This window comes from Ciona intestinalis, chromosome 11 (assembly GCF_000224145.3).
Source record: "Ciona intestinalis chromosome 11, KH, whole genome shotgun sequence".
NCBI lineage: Eukaryota > Metazoa > Chordata > Ascidiacea > Phlebobranchia > Cionidae > Ciona > Ciona intestinalis.
Window position 1 is genome coordinate 2,265,017 of NC_020176.2, and position 24,832 is coordinate 2,289,848.

At 30.3% G+C, this 24,832-nt stretch overlaps 3 protein-coding genes across 4 annotated transcripts in view; 2 read left to right on the forward strand and 1 right to left on the reverse strand.

Annotated features, from left to right (window-relative positions):
- Positions 1-24,832, reverse strand: part of LOC100179997 (AP-1 complex subunit beta-1) — a 41,770-nt gene that overhangs the window by 13,514 nt on the left and 3,424 nt on the right. Inside the window, exons 6-18 of the mRNA XM_002122380.5 lie at positions 24,470-24,536; positions 23,730-23,884; positions 23,452-23,572; positions 22,983-23,078; positions 22,122-22,237; positions 21,583-21,748; positions 20,799-20,897; positions 20,276-20,353; positions 19,003-19,184; positions 18,666-18,723; positions 18,157-18,288; positions 17,325-17,486; positions 15,572-15,717 (exon numbers count right to left, since the gene is read on the reverse strand). Coding sequence (XP_002122416.3) covers positions 15,572-15,717; positions 17,325-17,486; positions 18,157-18,288; positions 18,666-18,723; positions 19,003-19,184; positions 20,276-20,353; positions 20,799-20,897; positions 21,583-21,748; positions 22,122-22,237; positions 22,983-23,078; positions 23,452-23,572; positions 23,730-23,884; positions 24,470-24,536 — 1,578 coding nt within the window. The remainder of the gene's footprint in view (positions 1-15,571; positions 15,718-17,324; positions 17,487-18,156; positions 18,289-18,665; positions 18,724-19,002; positions 19,185-20,275; positions 20,354-20,798; positions 20,898-21,582; positions 21,749-22,121; positions 22,238-22,982; positions 23,079-23,451; positions 23,573-23,729; positions 23,885-24,469; positions 24,537-24,832) is intronic.
- On the forward strand, positions 393-2,840 carry LOC100177647. The gene is made up of 6 exons (XM_002122443.4): positions 393-632; positions 895-1,080; positions 1,301-1,332; positions 1,391-1,549; positions 1,944-2,082; positions 2,384-2,840. The coding sequence occupies exons 1-6, from the start codon at positions 482-484 to the stop codon at positions 2,458-2,460; spliced, it is 744 nt and encodes a 247-aa protein (XP_002122479.3). The 5' UTR covers positions 393-481; the 3' UTR covers positions 2,461-2,840.
- LOC100181573 lies at positions 3,814-10,155 on the forward strand. 2 transcript variants are annotated; one of them, XM_009861907.3, is made up of 10 exons: positions 3,814-3,961; positions 4,326-4,477; positions 5,712-5,898; positions 6,533-6,711; positions 6,902-7,067; positions 7,454-7,485; positions 7,750-7,857; positions 8,121-8,274; positions 8,902-8,986; positions 9,561-10,155. In XM_009861907.3, exons 1-9 carry the CDS (start codon positions 3,901-3,903, stop codon positions 8,982-8,984), a joined length of 1,122 nt encoding a protein of 373 aa, XP_009860209.1. In that variant the 5' UTR covers positions 3,814-3,900; the 3' UTR covers positions 8,985-8,986; positions 9,561-10,155. The 2 variants fall into 2 exon arrangements, with proteins under 2 accessions (XP_009860209.1, XP_002129157.1); XM_002129121.4 differs by lacking the exon at positions 8,902-8,986 and having other exon boundaries at positions 3,820-3,961.

The window sequence follows — 24,832 nt, forward strand, 5'->3', positions numbered from 1 at the left end:
CAAAATTAGCATGTTTTATTACTTCTTTTCAGTGTGTTTTTATATCTTTTTTTATATGTGTATAAAAACAATTTTTAGTGTGTTTTTATGACTTTTTTTACTAAGTCATGGCAATACTTGCTTTGCGTTAAAAATATTAGGTATTGAACCAACTCTGGTCTAAATCCCAGGTCTCCTGGCATGCCTTGCCACAGAACCTCACCTATATAGAACAGAACAAATGGCCACAAGACCAATTTTATAATTCTAAGAAAATTTTACCTAACAAAAAAAAGCAGATGTATTCTAAAAACAAAATTTGATTTTAAATGAAATAGTCTTAAAATCAAATTTGACAGGAAAAATTTCCAAAAGATTTTCTAAACTTTAAAAAATGCCTAAAAAAATTCTTTAAAAAAACAACTTTTTACAGTGGGGTTGTGGGCTTCTAATTGGAGACAAAATTTCCCTACAAAGTCCCAGCCAATCCTCCACTAGAAACATGCAACAAACTGACAAGAAATGCTGGATAGTAGTCCCACACATACCAACAACATTACTAACAACAACCATGGTAGTGGAAACCTATATGGCACTGACCAATACACAACTTGGATTGAATAATACTGTAACAGTCACCAATTTATTGAATGGTACGTTTTAATTTGGAACGAAAAATAAAAATATACGTGTATATATATGGTAGGGTAGGGGAAGACGGGAGAATTTTTCTTTCTATTTTCCTGTCCCATTTAGTAGTAAACAAAGTGCTAAACTACATTTTTGGGCATAATACAACTTATTAACTATTAAAACTATGTAAAAATAAATTATTTTTTTAATCGCTTAAAAAAAATTAAAATTTTTTTTTAATTTTTTAAAAATTTTAATTAAAAAGTCATTTTTAATAACCAGGAAATGAAATTCTGGTTGGGACTGCTGAAGATACATCTTCGGACTACTCTATTGCAACTGTGGTGAAAGGGGACAGGCCTATGGTTCTACCAGATGGTCATCGAGCTTATACAACAGTTATAGTGGATTTGGATTGCCCTACAGAAGTTGGATGCACTAACTCAAATTTCCAATTTGTGGCAAATGGTTTGTGTTTTTGTGCTGTTTGGATAGCTTAAAACTGCCACAACTTATTATAAATTTGTTACAACTAATATTTAGATTTTTTTGAACAAAATGTTTTTTAGAAAAAAGTCGGGAAAAAATTTTTGAACTGTAAGACATCAATTTTTGTTTTTTCCCTAGTTTTTATTCTTTTTTTTTCTAAAAGCAATCAAATTATTATTTAAATGTTACTTAATTGCAGGAATGACTGAAAGTGAGGTCCAATGCATTGAGGTAAGGCAATTTTCATTCCAGTGTTGCCAGATTATAACTGACATTCATTAAACCACAGGCAGAAAGAGCTTGCCGGTTTAATTTGAACAACACTGAAGCGAATTGCAAAAACAGACAGTTTCTACCTCCAATAATAGCAGTGTTGGAAGCAGAAGAAAATGATTATTTAACGTCATCCTGTCCTGGCTATGCACATTTCTTAAGAACTATTGTTGAGGTAATACTAACAAAAATACACTTTTATAAAAAAATAAAAATATTTTTTAAAAAAATCAAAAAATTTGTGTACTTTTAATTGTACGTGCTAATGCAAAATTCGAGATACACTTCGTTTTTATACCAAATGTGCCGCTAAAAAAAATTAACATTATGCCTGGTAGCAGAAGTAACAGAATATGCGTTATATTCACTTTAACTTATTGCGTGAAATTGTCTTAACATAACCAAAATACAAATAATTTAAAACTATTTTTAAATGAATAATATTTTGGTAACATACATGGTAACTCATAAGCTAGCACAAGGTGTATGAACACCAGTGTTGTAACGACTGTCGTTTCCCCGCCACGCGAGGATAAAGTAAGTTACATTCATTCATTCATTTATTTTAGTCACAACCTCCTGCAGTTGCTGGCCTCCAAATTCCTGGTCTTGATCTAGACGCAAGAATAGGTCCTAGTTCAATAACAAAAGCACTAAAACCAGGTTGCAGAAATACAAGAAGATTTTGCAATGTTGGGTGTAAAAGAGGTAAAGCAGATTTTCCGTAATTTATAATAGGGTGGGGGAAGATGGGACATCTTTAGCACATAATATCTAAGTATTCTGATCGTGTTTAAAACAATTAAGAATGGTCTATGAGAGTCGTAGGGATATAGTTTTAAAATTCTTTGAATGTTCTTCGTTTACTACTGAATGGTACGAGAAAATAGAGCTAAAAAGTGTCCCATCTTCCCCCACCCTACTGTATGTTAATTTACAAAAGTTTAAATTTTGGTATAGTAGGGCGGGAATTTTTAACTTGAATTTTTAATTTTTTTTGTATTTTTAGTTCGTCGACGCTGCCGTAGCTCATGTTATCTGTTTGTGGTGCTTGGAAAAATGTGCCAGAGGTCAATTTTTGCGTGAGAGTAAGGAATTGCTAAAAGAAAACTCAATCATATTGTTTAATTCTGCATTTAAAGAGGAAATATCAAAATATTTATTGAAAAATATTAATGTATATAACTATTTTCATGTTTTGATAATATGCAGCTTTGCAAATTAAATGTGTTTTTTTTGCGAAAATATTTTTATGATGGTGACCTTACCCCCTTAAGTGGACTTTTGTACAATATTCTTAATATTTAAATTCACACAACAGGATTTCGTTGTTTTAAATTGTTTGTAAAGTGTTGCATTTTCCAATCAAATATTGCATTTATTATACACATAAAAAAATTTTATCAAAAAACTAATATTTCTGTAACTTGAGCTTTCTGTAAGTTCTGTAACTTGAGCTGTTGTATTTAAAATTGGTAAAAATTTAATAAATTGAATTAAAATTTGAACAATTACGATAGATTTGCAAACTTTTTCAGCTTAAATTTCTAGAAATATTAATGTTCATACACTTCAAAGCTGGCAGAATTTGAAGCTATTCATTAAAACACAGCCAGTGACAGGTGTTTATAATTATGTAATAAAATCTTAGTATTTTGTAAATAGGAAATCTGATAACATTTTTAAAAATTATTTAATGTGCTTATAAATAAGCCTACTGTTTTAAGTAAAGGCACGAAATAATAAGCAGATTAAGTTTCACTCAAGTAGTTTAGTAAAGAAAAAAGTTCTTTAGTGATGATGTCACATTAGTAGCCTTAGGTGCTTGATAAGATTAAGCCTTTACTTATTTACTTGCATTAATATTTAGCTAGGCACACATGGTGGGACAGAGCGTGTGAATGTGAAAAGTAGCATTATTTCACATTTCCTTTTTTGACAGCGATTTTTGGTAGGGTGCAGATATTTAGGTAGCAAAATTTTAAATTTTTTAACAGCATATTTCGATGGGGTGAACATTTTTAATTAGCAGTATTTCAATTTTTTTACAGAGCGTGTGAATGTGAAAAGTAGCAATTTTTCACATTTTTTTGACAGCGATTTTTGGTAGGGTTTAGATTTTTTAGTAGCAAAATTTTCCATTTTTTAACAGCATATTTTGATAGGGTGTACATTTTTAATTAGCAGTATTTCAATTTTTTTACAGAGCGTGTGAATGTGAAAAGTAGCAATTTTTCACATTTTTTTTGACAGCGATTTTTGGTAGGGTGTAGGTTTTTAAGTAGCAATATTTCAAATTTGTTAATTTTGACAACGATTTTTGGTAGAGTGTAGATTGTAGATTCAAATTGTTTTAAGGGTGATTTTTGGTAGGGTGCAAATTTTTACAGCAATTTTTCACATTTCTTTTTTTAGACAGCGATTTTTGGTACGGTGTCAATTTTTTAAGCAATATTTCAAATTTCTTATTTTTGACAGCGATTTTGGTAGGGTGCTTTTTTTAAAGGGTAGTACAGGATTGCCAAAATGAACACACAATTGGTAGCATGCGTTTTGTTTGTTTTCGTGTTCAAAAACGTTGAATCAAGTAAGTTTGACAAGCAATAATCTTTGTGCTTACTTTCTTAACAAAATTAAAATAAAAATTCCAAAATATACATATTCTTTATATTCGAAATTTTTTTGCAAAAAAAATTAAAAATAAAATATAAAATTTATTTGCTAACTTTTTAAACAAAATTAAACTAAAAAATCTATAATATATTTATTATTTTAAATAAAACTTTTTTTGCAAAATAATTTTTTTAATGAAAAAATTTTCACAAAAAAACTTTACACACAAAAAAATATTTCACAAAAAACTTTTTACAAAAAAAATACACTTAATTTACCATAAAATATAAACCTTTTACAAAATTGTTAAAAATTTTTACTATTTTTTTGTATTACAGTCTGTGCACCGAATAATGTATGCCGAACGCAACGAGGCACAATATTCCAGACAAACAGACTGATAACCAATCGTGAACGAAGCGACAACAGGGGCAGGGCTTGGTATATACAAGCTAACCCTAACCCATCAAACTTTATTATGGCTTTCAAGGTGATATGTGTATTATAGAAATTTTCAGAAATATTAAAGAAAATGTATATTACAGATATTTTTAGGTATTATAGAAAAATATATATTATTATGGAACTTTTTTTTAACTAGAATATTATGGAAATTTTTAATCCGGACTGTTTTTCAATAAAAATTTTTTGCAAAAATTTTTACGTATTTGATTTGTAAAGTTTTTACGTATTTTTACGTATTTGGTTTTGCAAAAACTTTTCGGAAAAATGAGTTTAACAAACATCAGGAAATACAATACTTATTTAAAAGATTTATGTTCAAATTGTAAACATAAAATTAAACTTCTATTAGAAACAAAAGTGTGCGTATAGACGAACCATACAATATTGGCATATAAAACACTTCATTTGTATAGAACTGCTTTAGGGCATTGTTATATGCTTAAACATATACAAATATGCTGCAAAATGGTTTGAACAAATTTGACAGCAGAAGAAGCAACTAAAAACAAAGAGAGCCTACAAAACTGCTACAAAACTGTTCAAGACCAAAACAAAATACGTTATACGATTCTCCTATGCTACAAAATGTTTTGAGCAAATTTGATGATAGTAAAAGCAACTAAAAACAAAGTGAGCCTAAAAAACTTGAAGAGCAAAACAAAATACATTTAGAAGCTGAAAACACTCTGTTCACATACTTCTCCAGCTTATTACACTGTGTTTTAATTACACACAAAACACTGTTGACTGTACACAATATAGAAAAATGTCCCTGCGTTTAAGTATTGTGGTGGTTTATGATACGGAAATAGCAAAACAAGTACACGCTGGCACTGAGCGCTTTAGGCAGACTTGTATGCCAATCTCTTTCTAATACACCACAACAAGATATAAAATCGGAAAATGGGAACTTAAAATCTCATTTTACAAATAATTTACTGCAAAGTACTGAAGATAAGGTATATAGCCTATATAGAAAAATGTATTTGTTACAAATAGGTATTTTTTGATAAGATTTAGGTATATAAGCCATTAGGCCTACAAAACAGTACCAAACTAAAAAAAGTCCAAAAACAATACAGTATAATATAAAACAATATAAATCAATTTCCTTATTTTAAATAAATTTACACCGATTTTTGAAAATTAATATATATATATTCAAAATTTTACATGTATATATCACAAAAAAACACATATAGTGTATCAAAACTAAATCCTTGTATAGACAATTTATAAGCTTAATGTTTTTATTTCAGAATTTCAACGCCACTGTACACTCACCTGTGATGCTTATTACATATTACAACAGAACAAGCAAAACGGTGCAATACCTATATGGCCCATTGGGTGACTTTGAAATTGTGAAACAAAATGCTATGACAATTATAATATATGTTCCAATTCGCTCAAGGAATCCACCTGAGTTTCTAATGCATTACTATAGTAAGGGAACATTTTTTTAATCATTTTTTTAGGGTTCAAATTTTATGTATAGTAGGGGGAGGGGGAATATGGGACACCTTTTCATTCAATTTTCTTGCCCCATTTGGTAGTAAACAAAGAACATTCAAAGAAATATAAAACCGTATTCTAATGACTTTCATAGACTGTTGTTAATTGTTTAAAACACAATCAGGATATTTGGATATTATGTGCAAAAGGTGTCCCATCTTCCCCCAACCTACTATATTAATTTTATGTGGGTTGGTGTCACTTTGGATTTTTTTTATTAAGTCATATTTAACTGCCATTTAATTATCAACAATACAACTTTGTTAAGTGTTTAGTTCAGAAATTTTTAAACTTTTATAAAAAAAATAATATATTATTAAAGTAATGAAAACTAGCAACACACAATATAAAAAAAGTATTAGCATAGTATACAAAAAAATGTTTCTGAGAGAAGCCCAAAAAACAACATTTTGAATCCTAAATTGAGAAAATACATTAACATAATACCAGAACTCCAGTGTCTCGTTTTGACTAATTTTTTTACTGTTCATAAGACTTTCACAAATATTTTTAAAAATTTTCTTAAAATAATAACAAAAACTATTTTTTAACCCCATTTTTTAAGGTGGTTGTGATATTTTGACAACGACACAAAACCAGTTCGTTTACCCTCCAACGAGAGAAGCCAATATTACAAACACAGCAGCAAAATGCTGGATTATACATCCATTTAATACAAGAGCACGGGAAAGAATTTATTTTAGCTTCAGGAATGTTCTTTTGGACCATGGCCAAAAAGTGCAGGTAAGGGCATAAGATACATAAAATCATGTAAAATTTCAAAAAAAAAATTCAAAAAAAATATAAAAGTATGAAGTAATACAAAAAAATATTATCATGATGCAGAAATAGTTTATTTTACTTCAGTTTATGGTTCAGTTTTTTTACCAAATTTTGAACTAAAATTTTTTAGTTTTTTTAACATTTTTTTTAGATGTGGGATTTACATACGTCTGGTTTTCTCGGGGAATTAACGGGTGTGACTTCTCACCACTTGATGGCATCAGAGTCATACCCGTCACAATTGGTCATGGTTGAGTTGGTTTGCGTATCGACCAATTGCAACATGCAGAAGACGCAAATGGCCGTCAACTACTACGGTACGTATTTTTACAACTTCTTTTCTATGCATTACTGTTTCTATATTTTTTTAATAAATTAATAAAATTTTAAATAAAAAATCGAAATTTGTGAATATTTCGTTATTTGGAATATAAAATTTTACTGTTTGATTATAATTATATACAATAAAAAATTGGACTTTCTGAAAATATATTTGTTTTTTAGAATAAAAAATTCAGGAGTTTTTAAATGTTTCGTTTTTTTTTAATAAAAAATGTTACCGTTTTGAATAAAAAAATCTGACTTTTAAAATAAAAGATATAGAATTTTTTAATGGTCTGTTTTTTATGTAGAAAATATCTTGGACGTGTTATTACATACACATATATATATAATAGGGATTTAAAAATATATTTCTTTATAGGAATGAACCATACAGACGTAAACTGCATTCATGTGAGTACATGTGTAATAAGTGTTCCTATATTTTTGTCCAAAATTTCAACAACAATTTTTTTTTACATTTTTTAAATTAGCAAATTTTAAATTTCTTTTCGTAATTTTTCTTTAATTTTTTTTAATTTTTAAAAAATTTAATTTTTTTTTATTTATTTGTTTTTTTTCTAAAATAAAAGTTTTAACAAAAATTGCGTAAATTTTGTTACATTTTTTAGTAATAATTTTTTTTTTGTTATTTATATAAATTTTAATTTATTTTAGAATCAAATGAGATGTACATTTGAAAATGGGACCCTACCACAAAGTTACTGTAATGAACTTGAATGTCCGGCATTAGATAATATGCTCACTGAAGAATATGGCTTGGAGGTAAATAAATAAGTTTACAAATTCTATATTATTTATATAAATATATACAAAAATCCAATTTTACGTCAGAAAATTGTTAAAAAAATTCAGTTTACCTGAAATATCCAACTTTTTATTTCGAAACATAGTTTTTACGAAATTAAACGTTAACAGAATTTTTTACGAAATAAATTATTTTAATATATTAATAATATTTCTCTTTTTCGGAACAAAATTTTTACCAAATTAAATATTTTTACAACGCAATTTTCTTATTTTGATAGTCAAATGAGCCGGTATCAAGGTCTGGTGCTGTTACTACAAATAGCAGTGGTATGAGAATAAGCAAAGGGTGCAGAGGTGGGGTACGCTACTGCCGTTGCCCCAAAAAAGTCAACCTGCTGTCATTCTGCCTTCCGAAAATCAAATGCCCAAAATGTAAGTATAACGCATGGGTGAAAAAATCGCTGCGAAAAACTGGTTTAAACTGGTTTAAACTGGTACTGGCTGGTGGTTACTGTAATCAGAGGCTGCCACAGAACGGGAATGATTGATTAAGTTTCTAACATTTAATGAGAAATGTACTAAATACCAGAAAAACAACACAGCACTTATAACACATCAACTACATAGTTGAATGACAAGTATTCTGAAGGCCTTAAAATAGCTACAGTTCTACACTGTATAGTACTGTGGGGAAAGGTGGGACACCTTTAGCACATAATATCTAAATATCCTGATCATGTTTGAAACAATAAACAACAGTCTATGGGAGTTGTGAGGATACGGTTTCATAATTTTTTAATGTTCTTTGTTTACTATCAAATGGGACGAGAAAATAGAATGAAAAAGTGTCCCATCTTCCTCTATTCTACTGTATATCAAGAGTCAGGCATACATATGCAAAAAAACAGACCAACATTGGAGGTAAATGACATAATCTCGAAACCCATGCAACAAAATGCGCGAAGTGAAAACAAAAATATTTCAACTAAACGAAAAAAAAAATGTTTCGAAAAAAACATTTCAAAAAAACAAAACAATATCTTCTGCCATTTTATCTAGTGAGGCAATGTCGCAACAAATGTAGGACAGCCAAGGAGATGTGCAGAAGTATATTTACAAACGAGGCTATTAAATTAGTATAGGGGTAAGAACCTAACATTGCAGCTTCCTTCTAACACGCATGAGGCTCTACAAGGCTGGCCGCGGTGACCTGCACCGAGATTTAATAGACCCTGAGGCTGATCTGTTTGTTAATGCCGCGTAAAATTTCACAGCACTAATTTGTACAGTACTATATCACATTTGATTTAATTGAGTGACCTGACAAGCGGAATTTAATAAAATATTAAATCAAATGGACATCTTATTTATCTGGTAGTAAATTATTTCGCAAAATTGTTGAATAAAAAAATGTCATTGCTTTATATTGGGGGCTAACATTTGCTTCTTATTTGTATTTTGGTAAATAATAAGATAAAGAGTGCTTTTAGGCTGACTTTTTCTCATGCTAAAATATTTTAAACGACTGTAAAATAACTAGTAACTACAAAATTGAATTTAAAAAAAAATTCACAAAAAGTTTCGAAATTTTTTTAGAAAAAGTTTATAATTTTTTAGATTTGCTAAACAATATTTAAAGAAGCTGTCCTAAAACTCTACTCTTAGTTTCATAGTCTAGTTTATAACAATAAAATTTAAATTTAACTGTTTTTCTACAGTGCCAATATGTGTGCGTCACTGCATGAAAATGAAAATCATGTGCGCAAGTATGCGGCGATTACCACCACAATTTCGGTTCCAAATTTTACTGTAAAAATCAAAAATTTTTGCTTATTATTTAAAAATAGAATCTAAACACAAATAAAAGCATTTGATTTTTTTTGTTTTTTTGTAAGTTTGTATATTTTTTCACGATTTTTGACATTTTGAAATTTTGACAATTTTATTTTTGAAGTAAGGCTTTTTGATTAAAGATTTAAAACGCTTTTTTTGTGGTTAGATTTATTTTAAAGACGTTTTTAACAATTAAACTGTTAAAAAAAACCCACACACTGCCAATTTCACAAAATCCAATAATTTATTTGTTTGTAGCTGTTACCATGTGTGTCTGTTGTAAACTGTTTGTTTTTTATGTAATTTTTAAAATTTTAGCAGGTATTTGTTGGGCGTTTGTATGTTTTTCTCTGCATATATGCTGCTAAAATAATTGTAAATACAATCATATACTTTTGCTTTTGAACCAAAAATTGTGCGCTACCGTTTTGCTGCTATTTTTGCTCATATTAAAAAATAAACGCTTTCTACAAGTTAAAATGTTTTGATATTTTTCGTAAATCAAGTCTTAGGCAAAGGGTATCCAAATAATTACAAGACAATTTAATTATTTGCTTGGAAAAGTACGAGGCAACAATTAGAGTAGCAATTACATTCAAGGTTATTTAAGTTCAGAACATAAAACTGAAAATTTATTTCAGTGCTGTAAACACAAAATGCAGAAAATTCAATTAAATGAAGTGTAAACTGTTTAAAATTAGGAAATATTAAAACTTCTTTTTAATTTATGACTTTTCTTAAAAAAGGGAAAATAAAATTAATCTGTTTAAAATTAGAAAATATTAAAACTTATTTTAAATTATGTCTTTTCTCAAAAAAGGAGAAATGAAATGAAAACTGTTTAAAATTAGGAAATATTAAAACTTCTTTTTAATTTATGTCTTTTCTCGAAAAAAGGGGAAATAAAATTAATCTGTTTAAAATTAGGAAATATTAAAACTTTTTTTTAATTATGTCTTTTTTCATAAAAGCGTGTTTGAGCTCTTATCACGCTAGGTGTAATAAATTAACCCTATCTCTTACATTAACACCATAAAAAAGTATTTTTAACAAGCAATGCCCTGTCCTTCAAAATAAACAAAACACATATTAAATAACAAATTAAATCAAGTTAAGTTTCTGTTACATTGCTTAATTTTAAGAAAAAAAAAAATTAAGAAAAAAATACAAATTTCACCGAAAATAAATTACAAATTTTTTTAAATAAGCATTTAATAACTTTTTTTAACTAAAAATTTTATTTTGGCTAAACAACAGTTAAAGCTATTTTTTCTCAAAGAAATAACTGACATAGTCTCATAGATATATAATATTATGATATAAACATAATGTAACAGACTGATAAACATGAAACAGCAATCGATAGCCCTCAGGCCGACATTGACAAACACACAAATTGTTGTCATTATTTAAACCAACAATTCCTCAACACTTTAATCTGCTTAATCAGTTATAAGTGTGCATGGTGCTAGGGTACACAAAAAAATATATATATATAATATAAAATGTAAAAATTATGCTGTTTAAATTTTGCCAAGATTTTTAGGAGGGTATAACAGAAAAACTGCACATCAATGTGAATTTTATTCTTATTTATTTTATTACTTTTATGGACCTTTATGAAATAGCAGCATTAATATTGGCTTTCATACGCATTCGTTTGTATAGAACTGCTTTAGGGCAAGTTTTAACTGCTTTTTCTATGCTACAAAATATTTTAAACAAGTTTGAGCAAAGGCAACTAAAAAGAATATATATATATATATATATATATATATACAAAACTGTATCCTTACGGTTCTAAAAGTGCGCTATTAATCGTTAAAAACCTCATTAGGAAAAACGGGATATTACATGCTAACGGTATCCATCTTACCCCACAGTATTATACAAAAAAAATAATTTTTTTATAAAAATTTCCAAACTTTTGATTTTCCGCATAAACTGTACAAAATGGAGTTGTAATTAGATAGCGGCATATTTGATTGACACCTAGTAATTACGTGGCGTGTCTGGCACACCTAGTGGTTGGGTGGTCTGGTATTTCGTCATTCCAGACACAGCGCAGTCCGCGTACGGAAATACAAATAAATGAAAAAAGCCAAAAGATTACGCCTTTAAAATGAATAGCTGGATGTGGGATCACTGGGTTAACGGGTTGGAAGTTAAAAGTATATAATGACATCATACACTTATAAGGCCTATATTGTACACTAGTTCATTTAAAATGGTCGGGTTTTTTCTATAAAAGTTAAATCAAATAATACATTACATACACTGAAAGGTCAAGCTTTTTGGTTGTTTTTATAAAAGTTAAATCATATAAGCATTATATACAATAATTTTCATTTTAATTTTGGTTGTTGATAAAGAATGATAAAGCCTTTTGAGTTTGAATGTTTTTATAAAAGTTAGATCATTTTTTCAACGCTCATATAAAAAATTAATTAGATTCGGAAATTAAAAGCTTCAAGTTTGAATTTTTATTAAAAATTTAACAAAATAAAAAGATAAAAAAAGATAACTGCACATATTTTAGTTACGCTTCTGCGGCAGTTCGTAAATATTTATAGAAGCTATAAAAAGTTATTTTCGTAAAGTTCAAATTGGGGCAGGGTGCTGTCTTGTACATATACGGTAGCATAAAGTTTCTGATGTCTGGTCCTGATTACATTAAATGCCAAAAAAATTATCAAAAATTAAAATCTGGAAATACCTGACCACAAGGTCTATTTACGAGAAACCATATATTGTAGCATAGATGAAACTTAGAGCTTAAAACATGTTCTGTGGGCAAATATAAACTTTATCCAAAACCAACATTGTGTATTCAATACAGAAATAAATGACTTTCGGAACAAAAAGTCACGAATAGGGAAATTTTGGGATTTTTTGTCGCACATACAGAATAGGTGATTACCATTGCAGAACGCTCACGACAAAAATGCAAAAAGAAATTTTTTCAACATTTCTTTTAACCCAAGGCTATTTCTTAATTAAAACTATGTTTTATCACAACTCAACAAAACAGTCCTAATTTAGTTTACAAATTTTCAATATATATATGTAAATTTTTTATTTACAATTTTCAATATAGGCCTTTACAGTTTTTAACAATTTTTGTTTCTATTACAGTTTTGCACTTTTAGAAGTAAGCCTAGGAGATTAAACAGGTTTTTAAGCACAAAAATAACAACCGAAATATTTTACACAAAAATAACAGTTGCAAAATAAATTTCAGAAAGCATACACCTAGTGAATTGGTTGGCAAAATTGAAATAATAAATCTTTACAATTTCTAATACATTTTTGAATGTTAATTGGTAAATCAAAGAGATTAAACAGTTATTTAAACACAAAAATTGCAGTCGAAATATTTTTGCAATTTCAGACGCAGACACCCAATAATTATATGGCAAAATTAAAATAATAAATATTTCCAATTTCCAATACAGTTTTTACTTTTAGGAAGTAAACAGTTATTTAAACACAAAAATTGCAGCCGAAATATATGCAATTTTAGACACCAGACACCCAGTAAACTAGTTTAAAAATTAAATAAATATTCTGTGATTCATAATCATAATATTTAAGGGTGAGGTAGTTAAAATGTCACTGACTGTACTAGGAATCAAAGCTGAGTTATAAAACCACTTAAAATAGCCCAATTCTGAGGATTTTTACTTTTATAATTAGATCTGATGATTCATGATGCTTTATTATAATTACAGTGGGCAAAATTTAAAGTGATTATTATGATTGACCTTTGAAAATCGAGATTACGGCATTTTAATAAGTGGTATGTCAAGTTTTTCTGCAATGTATCTAAACATAAGCAAGAAATTTATAAAGTTTAAATATTTGAAAAAATAGGTATATATATATATATATATATATATATTAGGTACATAAAACATAGGTCAAATTACTGTGTTTAACAGTTACTTAAAAACCACAGGCATGTTACTATAAAGCAAGATTTTTTAAAACATAGTCTGTATATCAGATTGTTTTTCACATAGTTATAGTAGGGTGGGGGAAGATGGAACACCTTTAGCACATAATATTCAAATATCCTGATCAAGTTTTAAACAATTAACAACGGTCTATGGGAGTCGTAGGGATACGGTTTTCTAATTTTTTAAATGTTCTTTTTTTACCACCAAATGGGACGAGACAACAGAATGAACAGGTGTTACATCTTTCCCCACCCTACTATAAATGTCAACCTAAAAACTGGTTTAACCAGGTTAAAACTGGATAACATACATTGTTAAACAGCTAGAGATACTAATTAATTACAAAACCATGCTTTATGAATTCCAACACAGTTTCGGTATGCGACACTTCCTACTAAATAATAGGACACTTTTACAAAAATATCATTCTTGAGAAAATTTGTGACCAAAATTTGATAGCAAATGTCGTTTTTGAGAGAATTGTGACCAAAATTTGATGCGAAATATCATTTTCGAGAAAAAATTGCGACCAAAATTTGGTGGCATGAAAGTAAAGGTGTTCATATTATTACTGGTTTACACTTAATGGTAGGGTGGGGACAACAGACTGTCGGAAATTGGTTCTACAAGAGATAAGTATATACCGGTGCTTTGGCTTGGTATTTAGGTTCCTATGCAAGCGTAGGTGTGTGGTAACTGACTTAGAACTAATTTACAAAAACCAAAGCAGTCAAAAATTAAAAACAACCGAACAATTACAGTAAATTAAACAATTCTAAAAAGTTACAAATTAAAACTTTCTAAAAAGCATTTAACTTAAATAAATATAGTGTACAAGCTAAAAAATGGTCAAAAAGACTGTACACAAAACTGAACAATTACAGTTAAATTAAACAATTCTAATAAAATAAAAAACTTAAAATTGTTTAAGCTTTAAAAAAAGCATTTTAAATGGTGTACATCCTTAAAAGGCGAACAAAAAAAATACAAATTTTGCATAGCCTTTAACCCAAAAAGGGTGTGCATCTAAAAAAGTTCTCAAATTAATTAAATATCCTATGGCTTAAAACTAGTTTCAACATATTTATAAACTAAAAGTATGTCGGTTAACCAATAAAACCTAAAGAACACGTTTATCTGCAAATATATTTACAACTCTAAACCACAAACTGCGAGTTTAAATGTCTTTGCAGTGCATGGTGGTGCCAAACGCCCATAATCAGATAAGCCTAAACAATTAAAACATACGTGCACAAACCAATACACCTAAAACATGCTTTTCTCAATTTTGCTAATTTTTTTAACTTTTTTTTAACTTTTTTTTCCAAAAATTTTAAGATATTCTAAACTGTTCTTGCCCATGACTAGATAAGCCTAAACAATTGACAAGTACGTGTACAAGCAATACACGTTCAACGTGCTTTCAAGAAATTGGATTCGCAAATTTGGCAGACATACGAATTCATTAAGGAACTCATTGTAAACAATAGCAAACAAAGTTCAAATGAAACTACAGACATGCTTTTTATCAAAGGCAGTATTACTGTAGGGTTAAGTAGATATATTTACAGAATTAAACAACCATATCCTCATGACTTTAAAAAATCGTTTTAATTTGTTAAAAACACGATTAGAAAATATGGGTATTTTGTTGCATTTTATATACCACAAAATTGGGCGGAGTTACTACTAATAAAAATACTGATCTTCAAAAGCAATTTATTAAAAATTCACTAAAAATGGAGTAAATACCTAATCTTATATCAGTAGCAAACAAAAGCGAGTTTTTAAACTAAAAACTTCACCATTTTTATGCAAGAAAAGCTCGCGTAATTTAAAAAGTTTGTGTAAAAAACACATTTTTTTTATCTTTTTAGATTTTTTTATCTTTTCAGATTTTTTTTTAATTTTTACTTTTAACTTCCAGACTCACTAACCTGTTCTTGTTAAATTGAATTGCAAATCCAGTCATTGGCTGCATGGCTCTGTTAGTGAAGGTGAGGTCCATGAAGATTTCTTTCTGTCTTCGTTGAAAAGTTCCTTTGAGTTCCAAACCTTTGGCAGCAGTTGCAGCAAGCCAGATCTAAGGGAAAAGGATTTATATATAGATCACGAAATTCACGATGGCACATGGCAAATTAATGTAGTTTAAATGGGAAAGGTAAAGTGCGTGGCACATTTAGTGGGAGCAGAAATAGGTTTTATATATAGATCAAGAAATTCACTGTGGCATAGGGCAAATTTATGAATTGCCATGGGAAAGTTAAAGTGCGGAAATAAACTGTGCAAATAAATCATTGAATTATTCGCGCGTTTCTTTTTTGTTAATATTAAATATTAATGCGTTTTTCATGTTAAATTAAGTCATAAAAACATTTTGTGGAAATAGTTTTTATATAAGCATACCTTTTTTAGTTAAACAATTAATTACTACACCGAAAAAGTGCATTTTAAGTACATTATATTCTTTTAACTACAAATTAAACTTTTAACTTTAACTAGCAATGTAATACAAGCCTAAGTAGAAGTAAGGGGTTAAGAAATGGAAATTCAGAAATAATTGCCTAAGGACACTCAGAACATTTGTACAAATGCGTTATAAATGCGACCACAACAAACAAAATATACAATGCAAAACGCTCTTGGCAAAAATGGACAATATTTGAGATGCAAAATTAAAGAAAAAAATTCAATTGGATTTTTAAACTTTATTATTATAATATTTTATATTTATATATTTTTAAAAATTGTACCAAAATTTGTAACAAAATTTTGTCATTTTTGTATCACAATTTTATCGCTTTTTGGAAAAAGACTAAAAACAATTATTATTTATATATTTTCCATATATATATATTTATATATATATGGAAATTTAAATTATATATATATTTGGAAAAAACTATGCTTTTTTCGAATAAAAAATTTACTAGAATAGGCAAACATAATTTTTTAACGTTCGCAAAAAGTTTTAAAAATGTAAAAAAAAATTAATTTTTCAACACATAACATTAAAAATATCATGCAATGAATTAATAACTTTTACCCAGCTTTGTTTATTTAATAAATGCCGGTAATGAAACATGAAGTGGGAGAAAACCGAGCGTAACTTTTAAAAAATAGCTTGAGGGTAAAAAAAGGTTACTTGAGGCAAAACACGTGGCTTGTGGCTAAACATGCGGCTTTTGTAGGAAATTAAAAACTTTCGGCTAATTCAGTGTGAAGATACAAGAGTTATTTTGAGAAAAAGGGGTCAAAATCGCATACTTGAAATTCAAGTTAAGATTGGGGTTTTTAAAAAATGTGTTGTTTTAAATTCAAGGTATATTTTAATGGATCTGATTTAAAAAAAATTATATTTTGATATTTGTGTGGCAGAATGGGCAGAACTGTTTGTTAACCACACTGCGTTCTCTGCATTTAACCATTAAAGTCTTTGTATGATTGTATCTATATATATATACACATAGATAATTTTGCAGCTTTCGCACCAAAAGCATTTTTTAATATATTTCCTCCGAAAAACAGCAACTTTTAAAAAAGGGAATATTTTACCCCCAAAAAAATAAATCAAAAAATCCTTTTTTTTTCTATATTTTAAACATAATTTTAATCCTAACCTGCTTTTACCTAAAAATTGACATAAAACAAAAATTGTTTTAGTTTTTTGGACATAATTCTTTTTCTAACCTGCTTGGGAGCTGCATAAGAGCCTCCGGGCTGCGAGAAATCTAAACCCAGAAGTGAATTGTCCATACCTTGCGCTGGTGGTGCCCCCATGGGGTTGGTCATGGGGTTCGCCATTGGGGCTCCTGGGGCTGGACCCCCCATCATTGGGGTGGGCCCACCCATCTAAAAGAAAAAATAGTATGTTAGGAAAGTTTGGATTAAAACAGTCTAATATTGCTGTTTTATTTTTGTGTTAAAAGTCGTTAGTTGAATATAGTGTTAAAAACTGCTTTTTAATTATTTTGCTAAAAAATTGGTGTGTTGAAATATAAGTAATAACATTTTTTTTGTTTATAATTAGTTAATATAGTGTTAAAATCTGTTTTTTTGTGTTTCTTGTGCTAAAAGTTAATATGTTAATGAAATGAAATATAGATAAAAACAGTTTTTTGGATACTTATCTATGCTGTAAATTGATTTAATTATTAAAAAAAGAATAAAAAAAAAACTATTTTTTTATATTCTGCGTTAAAATTAACCAATAAGGTTTCTAATGTTTGGCGAATAAAACTCAAAATTAAAAAATATTACACCGATACAATATAACGAAAGTATAACGTATATATATAGTAGAGTTGGGAAAGATGGAACACCTTTAGCACATAATATCTAAATATCTTGATCATGTTTTAAACAATTAACGACGGTCTACGAAAGTCGTAAAGATATGATTTTATATATCTTTAAATGTTCTTTGTTTACTACCAAATGGGACAAGGAAAGAGAATGAAATGGTGTCCCATCTTCCCTACCACACCTTTTTATCATAAATTGATAAATAAACGTCACCCACCAGATAGTCAAGCCCCCCAAGTTGGTCCATGGGGTTGGAAGCGATCGGGGCAGCCATTGGGGTTTGTACGATAGCGGGGCCCAGGTCTAACCCAAGCAGGTCACTGACCATTGCGTCTTGGGCAGGAATAACCTTTGAAAACAAATTATAACTACAGCAACAAAAAAATGGAATAAAATACAAAAATAGGAAAAAAATCGACAACAAAAAAATTGCAAAAAAAAATTTAATAAAATTTATTTTGTCTCTTTGTTCACTATAACAAAAAACGGGATTTTTTTTTAAAGCGAAAAAAAACAGCAGTTTACGGTAAAACAGCGGTTGTTAATACACGCTTTTTAAAAAAAAGCAAAAAATAATGTTTTGAAAAAATAGCAGGACCCTTAAATAAAAATAGAACTCTAATATGAAAGTTTTGCAACTACTTTTCGCAGTTTTACGTTTACCATTGCAAATGTCATTATATTAGCGATGTTTTATTATTTATTAACAACTGTTAAAAATAATACCTGGGGTGCTTGGGTGGGTGAAGCTACATCTGCCTCCACAGCGCCACCTTCTGGGGTCCTAAATATAGAAATACAATAAAAATTAATATAAATAATATAAAAATAAAAAGCATTGTTATTAAAATCAGGCAGTTGTGTAACACCACAACTTTTATAAAATATTTGAAATTTCCTACCTTGTAACAGTGGCGTAGTTAGGGTAAGGGGCCGTGACTCACAGTTTTTCCGAAATATTCAATAAATATTGGGGAAAGTACGAAGAAATAGCATTCTACGTGTTTCGTGGTTTTAACTTACAGCCAAAGTTTTGAAAATATATTTAAAGTTAAAAACTTACATTGCTTTATGAAGTGACTTGCGCATGGCCGCTACGCCACGTTCGCCCTCAATAAATGAGCTTGGTGGTTTATGATATACAGAAGCAAGTGATGCTATATGACATATCAACTCATCTAGAAGGGTGGGCTCAATCAGGTCGGTCTCTTCGGAAATCAGAGGCTTTTCAGCAAGAACTACGTCCTGAAAATAGTTTGTCAGTTATAGTTATTGAATGAATGAATGTAGATTGCTTTAACCTCGCAACTGATCCGCATAGCGCCAGGTACAAATATATCAGTCGGAACGTTTATATCACGACACCGGGAGCTATTAAGCATGCGCCGCAATGCAACTGCGCATGCGCAATAGGTCGGAACAAATACAATACGATGCCCATTAAATATGGACCAACTGAAAAATGTATAAACGCTATGTTTGAAACGTTTTCAACGGAAGGTCGTAATGAATTTGTACCGAGTGGTCATTATATTTGTTTATAGAGTTACTGCGCAAGCGCAGTAGTGTCTCGGCGATTGTGTATAGCACCCGGTACAACTATATCAGTCGGAACAAATGTATCACGACAGCGGCGCCGTACCGAACTGAGAAAAAGTCCGGGGAAAAATATTACTTAATTTGTTTATTTTTTAATGACACACTGCGGCACACTGCGCACACTGCGGCACACTGCGTACACTGCGTACACTGCGCACACTGACAATTTAGAGGTACCGATTATACCACGGGTGTACTGTTTTTATATACACCTGTGCCAGCTTACGAGTTACCATGTATGTTACTTTGGGTGATTTAGGACTGTGGCTCAGTGGTTAAGCGATTGAATTGTGAGTAAAGGGTGCCGGGTTCGATGCTCAATGCTGCTACCATTGTTGTGTATGTGTCTAGGGCAAGACACTTAACTGTATTTCCACCAATCAGTTGTCACTAATGGCTTGTCCAAATTATTATCCATACAGGGAAAAATATATAATCACCAAGAAAGTTACATACAAGGTGTATGAAAACATGGATCAGTGTTGTAATGAATGTAAATGAATAAATAAGTAAGTGTCATCTATTCATACATATTTTCTATACAGAACTTAATTTTGCCGTTTTCTGACACTGTGACCCTCTTGCTTATTTTAGTAAAAAAAGATTTTCCAAAAAAAATATTTTTTAAAAACAGGTATATATATATCTAAAAATACTAAAATTTGTGGGGAAAATTAGGGCAGGACAGTGGACAGTAACATTACAAGAGTAATTCAGTAACCATGGAATAATTCTACCTTAGCAGCTGCAGGGTCTGTAGAGAGAAGTCTCCAGTAAATATACCCTCTGTCTCGCAAGTCAGGGTTGTCGCTGTCCTGAGATAAAAAAACATATAAAAAATATTGATATATTAGATATATTGCTGGGGTAGGAACACAATACTGTATATAGTAGGGTGGGAGAAGATGGGACACTTTGAGCACCTAAAATTCAAATAGCCTGATCGTGTTTTAAACAATTAACAATGGTCTATGGGAGTCTTGAGGATATGGTTTTATAATTCTTTGAATGTTCTTTGTTTACTACAAATGGGTAGAGAAAATAGAATAAAAAGGTGTCCCATCTTCCCCCACCCAACTATATATGGGTAGCTGCTACCGATAACACTGTAATCTGTAAAAAAGAAAGAAAATTTAATGTTTACATCGAATAAGAGTTTTTGTCCAAATTACTTTAATCAAAAAAACTACAGAAGCGTATACAAATTTAATATATATATATATATATATATATATTTATTTGAAATTAGCAATTTTTTACCTGTGTAGCCAGACTAAGTACAGATTGAACAAGTTCTTGGGTTTCAGTTGGCTTCTTTAAGAAAAGTTTCACAATGGCTGTCAATAATTGGAGCTGAACCTGTATGAAAAAAAGCAATATACTATGTGTACTAATGCTATGTTAATAATAATAATAATATATTCCATATAGGTGCTTTGGGGTAATGGGCCAACCCTGGCCTAAAGCCTATGACCCATGGCATGCCACGCCGCGGGCCCTTACCCACATAGGATAGAATGGGTGAGGGGCGGCAGCAAGGCATGCATGGGTAACTGTAATTTATGCCAGAAAAAAATTACCCCAATATTAACATATTCTACACATCCTAACTGGCGAGGTCTATGTGGTAGCACCCTGGGTTTTGGGGTAATGGGCAAATCCTGGCCTAAATCCTGGACCCATGGCGTGCCACGCTACGGGACCTCGCCCACATAAAATAGAATAGAACATTTTATTCATATGGAAGATGCTACACTGTTACATGCTACGAGACCTGAGATATAGGGCAGAGTTGACCTATTAGTTATAACATACACATAAATAAAATACAATTTTGATTTAAGAATTCTTTTTTAATATGAAGTGGAAAAATCTACACAAAAAAATTATTTATAAGCATTAGCCCAAAAATTGAAATGATTTTTTTCACATCTGCTCCCCTAAAAAACTTTAACACATTTTCCAGCTATATGAAACAAGTAATCTTCAAAACGATTCTCAATATTAACCAAAAATGAAACCCCTTAATTCGTAATCATTTTACCTGTGTATTTTCATCATGGAAACCTTCCAGGAAACTTTCAAGCAACTCGTCAGCATTGTCGATTCTCTCTGCATATTCCCCCACTATCCATATCATAGATGCACGGGCCTCTGGCTCATCAAGGGTGTCCAGGTTTTCACACAGGTTGGCGATAATGCTTTCGTATCTGGGGAAGTAGGACATGGGTAAGTGTGAGGTTTAGGGGTAAAGTGCTTGCATCCAAATTAAAGGGTATCGGGTCAAGACTCGGTGCTACCACTGTTTTGGGTTAAAATTAATACTTTTTTCCAACCCAGTGGTCACTTATTGGTTGTCCAGATTGTTAGTTATTAAAAAAAACTTGTAAGCGAAAGTGACTAAAATGAGACAACCATGTTGTAACGACTGTCATTGCCTTTATAGAAAAAAAGCCCTTTTTTTTGTGCATGTGTAAATTTACAAACAGAATTATAATAATTTATACGATACATGTTGGGAAAACTACTTAAAAAGGTGTAATTAATAATTCACACTTGCGTATTTTGCTTTTGTTTACTTACTTGTTTGGGTATTTACGGAAAATATCCTTGATCACAACAATGGCTTCTTGTACCACATAGTTGACCTTGGTTTGAATTAGATCAAGTAGGGTGCTCACACATCGCTCCGATGATTGCTGGGTATAGTAGGGTTATTAGAATGTGCATGCAGTGTAATGTGTTTGATTATATTTATAGACTACTTTAAAATATGGGTGCCTTCCTACACCAGAGAGTGCAGAGACTCATGGTGTATCTGTACAACCCATGCTCACTGTTTGGTTATTTATACCATGGGGGTCTTCTTATACACCAGACACATAGTAAATTTAAACACCTCATTCTCACTGTCAGGTTATAACTTGCAACGCTAGCGTTTTTTCTTATAAACCACACACTCATGCTATATAAAGACCTCATACTCACTGTTAAGTTAAACAATGTGAGTTTTCACATGTGGGCCTGTTCTTAAACACATGACAGAAGATACACATGGTGCATTTGTACCCCTGATGCGCTACACATGGTGTATTTGTTGTACCCCTGATTCTGTAGTGCAACAGACACACAAAGGGTTTTCCTACACAGGCTACACCTCATGCTCACTGTCGATTTATAACATGGGTGTATTCTAATACACCATACACACATGATGTATTCATACACCTCATGCTCGCTGTTAAGTTATAACATGGGTGTCTCCTAATACACACACGGACTAAGTATATGATCTTACAACTCATGCTCCCTGTCAATTAATGCAAGCAGACAAGGAAATATAATAACGATTAAGGTATTGTACCTCTGGGATACAGTTCAGAGTGCAACCCCAACACAGTACTATGTAAATACATTACAATATAAACAAGTATGCTCATTTACCTCAACTTTGATTGCACATCTGCCAATAGCACGAACAGATTTTCGAACAAAATCAACATCAACCTCCTGCGCATATTCCTTTAGCTCGGCAAGAACCTAAAATAAAAACAGCAATAAAAATTATGAAAAAATTTCAATATTTTTTTTGACAATTTTTTTTGAAAAATAAAAATGTTTTTAATAGTTTTTTTGAAAATTTTTATATTAAATTCAAATAAATAGTTTAAATACTATCGATTAGGGTAGACCAAATTTTAAACACAGGGGTATTGAGCTGTTACTGTTTTTATGTTTTGAAATAGAAAATAATTAGTAACTATTGTAAAAAAATAGAAATAGAAAATAATTAGTTTAAAAAAACGAATGTCCTACAAAATATATTTAAAAGTTTTGGTAAAATTTAAAGTATAAAATTTTTAGAATAATCTGTAAAAATTTTACGCGCAACACTGCAATGGCATCACTGTACCTGAGCAATATTAGATTGCGAAGCGAGTCGAATCATGATGTCAAGCTTTTCAAGTTTCACATAAATTGGATCGTTGTATTTTACGAAAAATACTTTCATCTCGTGTTTTAAAACTGTTGGGCTGAAATAAAATCGGAAAATTTATAAAAAAAACATTATATATATATATATAATTTTATAAGTAAAATAAGTTCAATAAAAAAATTTACTGTACAAAAATATTTCAGTCATACTTTTTAGTTTATTTTTACAAAACATTCATTCATTTATTTAAATACCGTTTTTGCACGATGAGATTTATGTTCCTTAACGCCACATATTGTATCTCTGGTTCAGCAGATAGAAGAGTCACCAGTGGTGGAGCCAACTTTTTCAACAAGGTGCCTTGATAATCTTTGTCCGAATCCATCAGTTCGAGCAACTTCATGCAAACCTAGGTTAGGAATGACGTTTTTTATTATTATAATCTGAGTGAATAAACAAATGAATGAATTTAACTTGTGTCTTGTTGTTTATCATGTGTGGCTTGGGCAAGGAAAGTCGTTATAACACAGGTGTTCTGTTTCTATAATAATACATATGTTCTGTTCTGTTTTTTTTTGGTCTGTTTCATAAATAAATAAATTAATTAATTTAACTTGTTGTTTATCATGTGTGGCTTGGGCAAGGACAGTCGTTATAATACAGGTGTGCGGTTTCTATAATAACATAGGTGTTCTGTCCATAATACAGGTATTCTGTTCAGTTTTTTGTCCTGTTTTACAGAATTCTTGCCCGCTTACAAGTTGCCATGTATGTAACTTTGAAGAGGCTTTTTTCATTTCATTTTGTCTGCCAGTGCCAGAAAAGCATTCTTATTGCCACTTGAATTTGCACCAAAAAAATTACCAAAAATTTGTACAACCACAATGGGCAGAACTGGCATATTAAAAATAAACATTACAACACATCTTTGTTAAATACTAGACACATCAATGGTACAAACCTAAATGTTGGGAAAATGTAAAAAAAAACTCACTTTAACAGCAGAAAGCACAACAGCAGAATTTGCATGTTGGAGGCGTGGTGTTACTCTCTCAGAAATGCTAAAAAAGTTGAAAATAAATTAAGTGAATAAATAAAGAAAATGCAAACAGATAGCAATTTTATGTATGCTGTAAATTAAAGGGCTGAAAAACCATGAAAAATATGATTGGTTTTGACTACTCCCTGTAACAGTTAAGTAGGGTATAATTATAGCCACATTACCAGTATAGAACCCATATTTGTGTACCACCTTACTATACATAGGGATTCAGTAAGAAATGCTGGCATGTTACCGCAAGTAATGCAGTTTTGCACAATAAAGGTGGCTATACAGTATCCGGAATTCGTCTGTTTT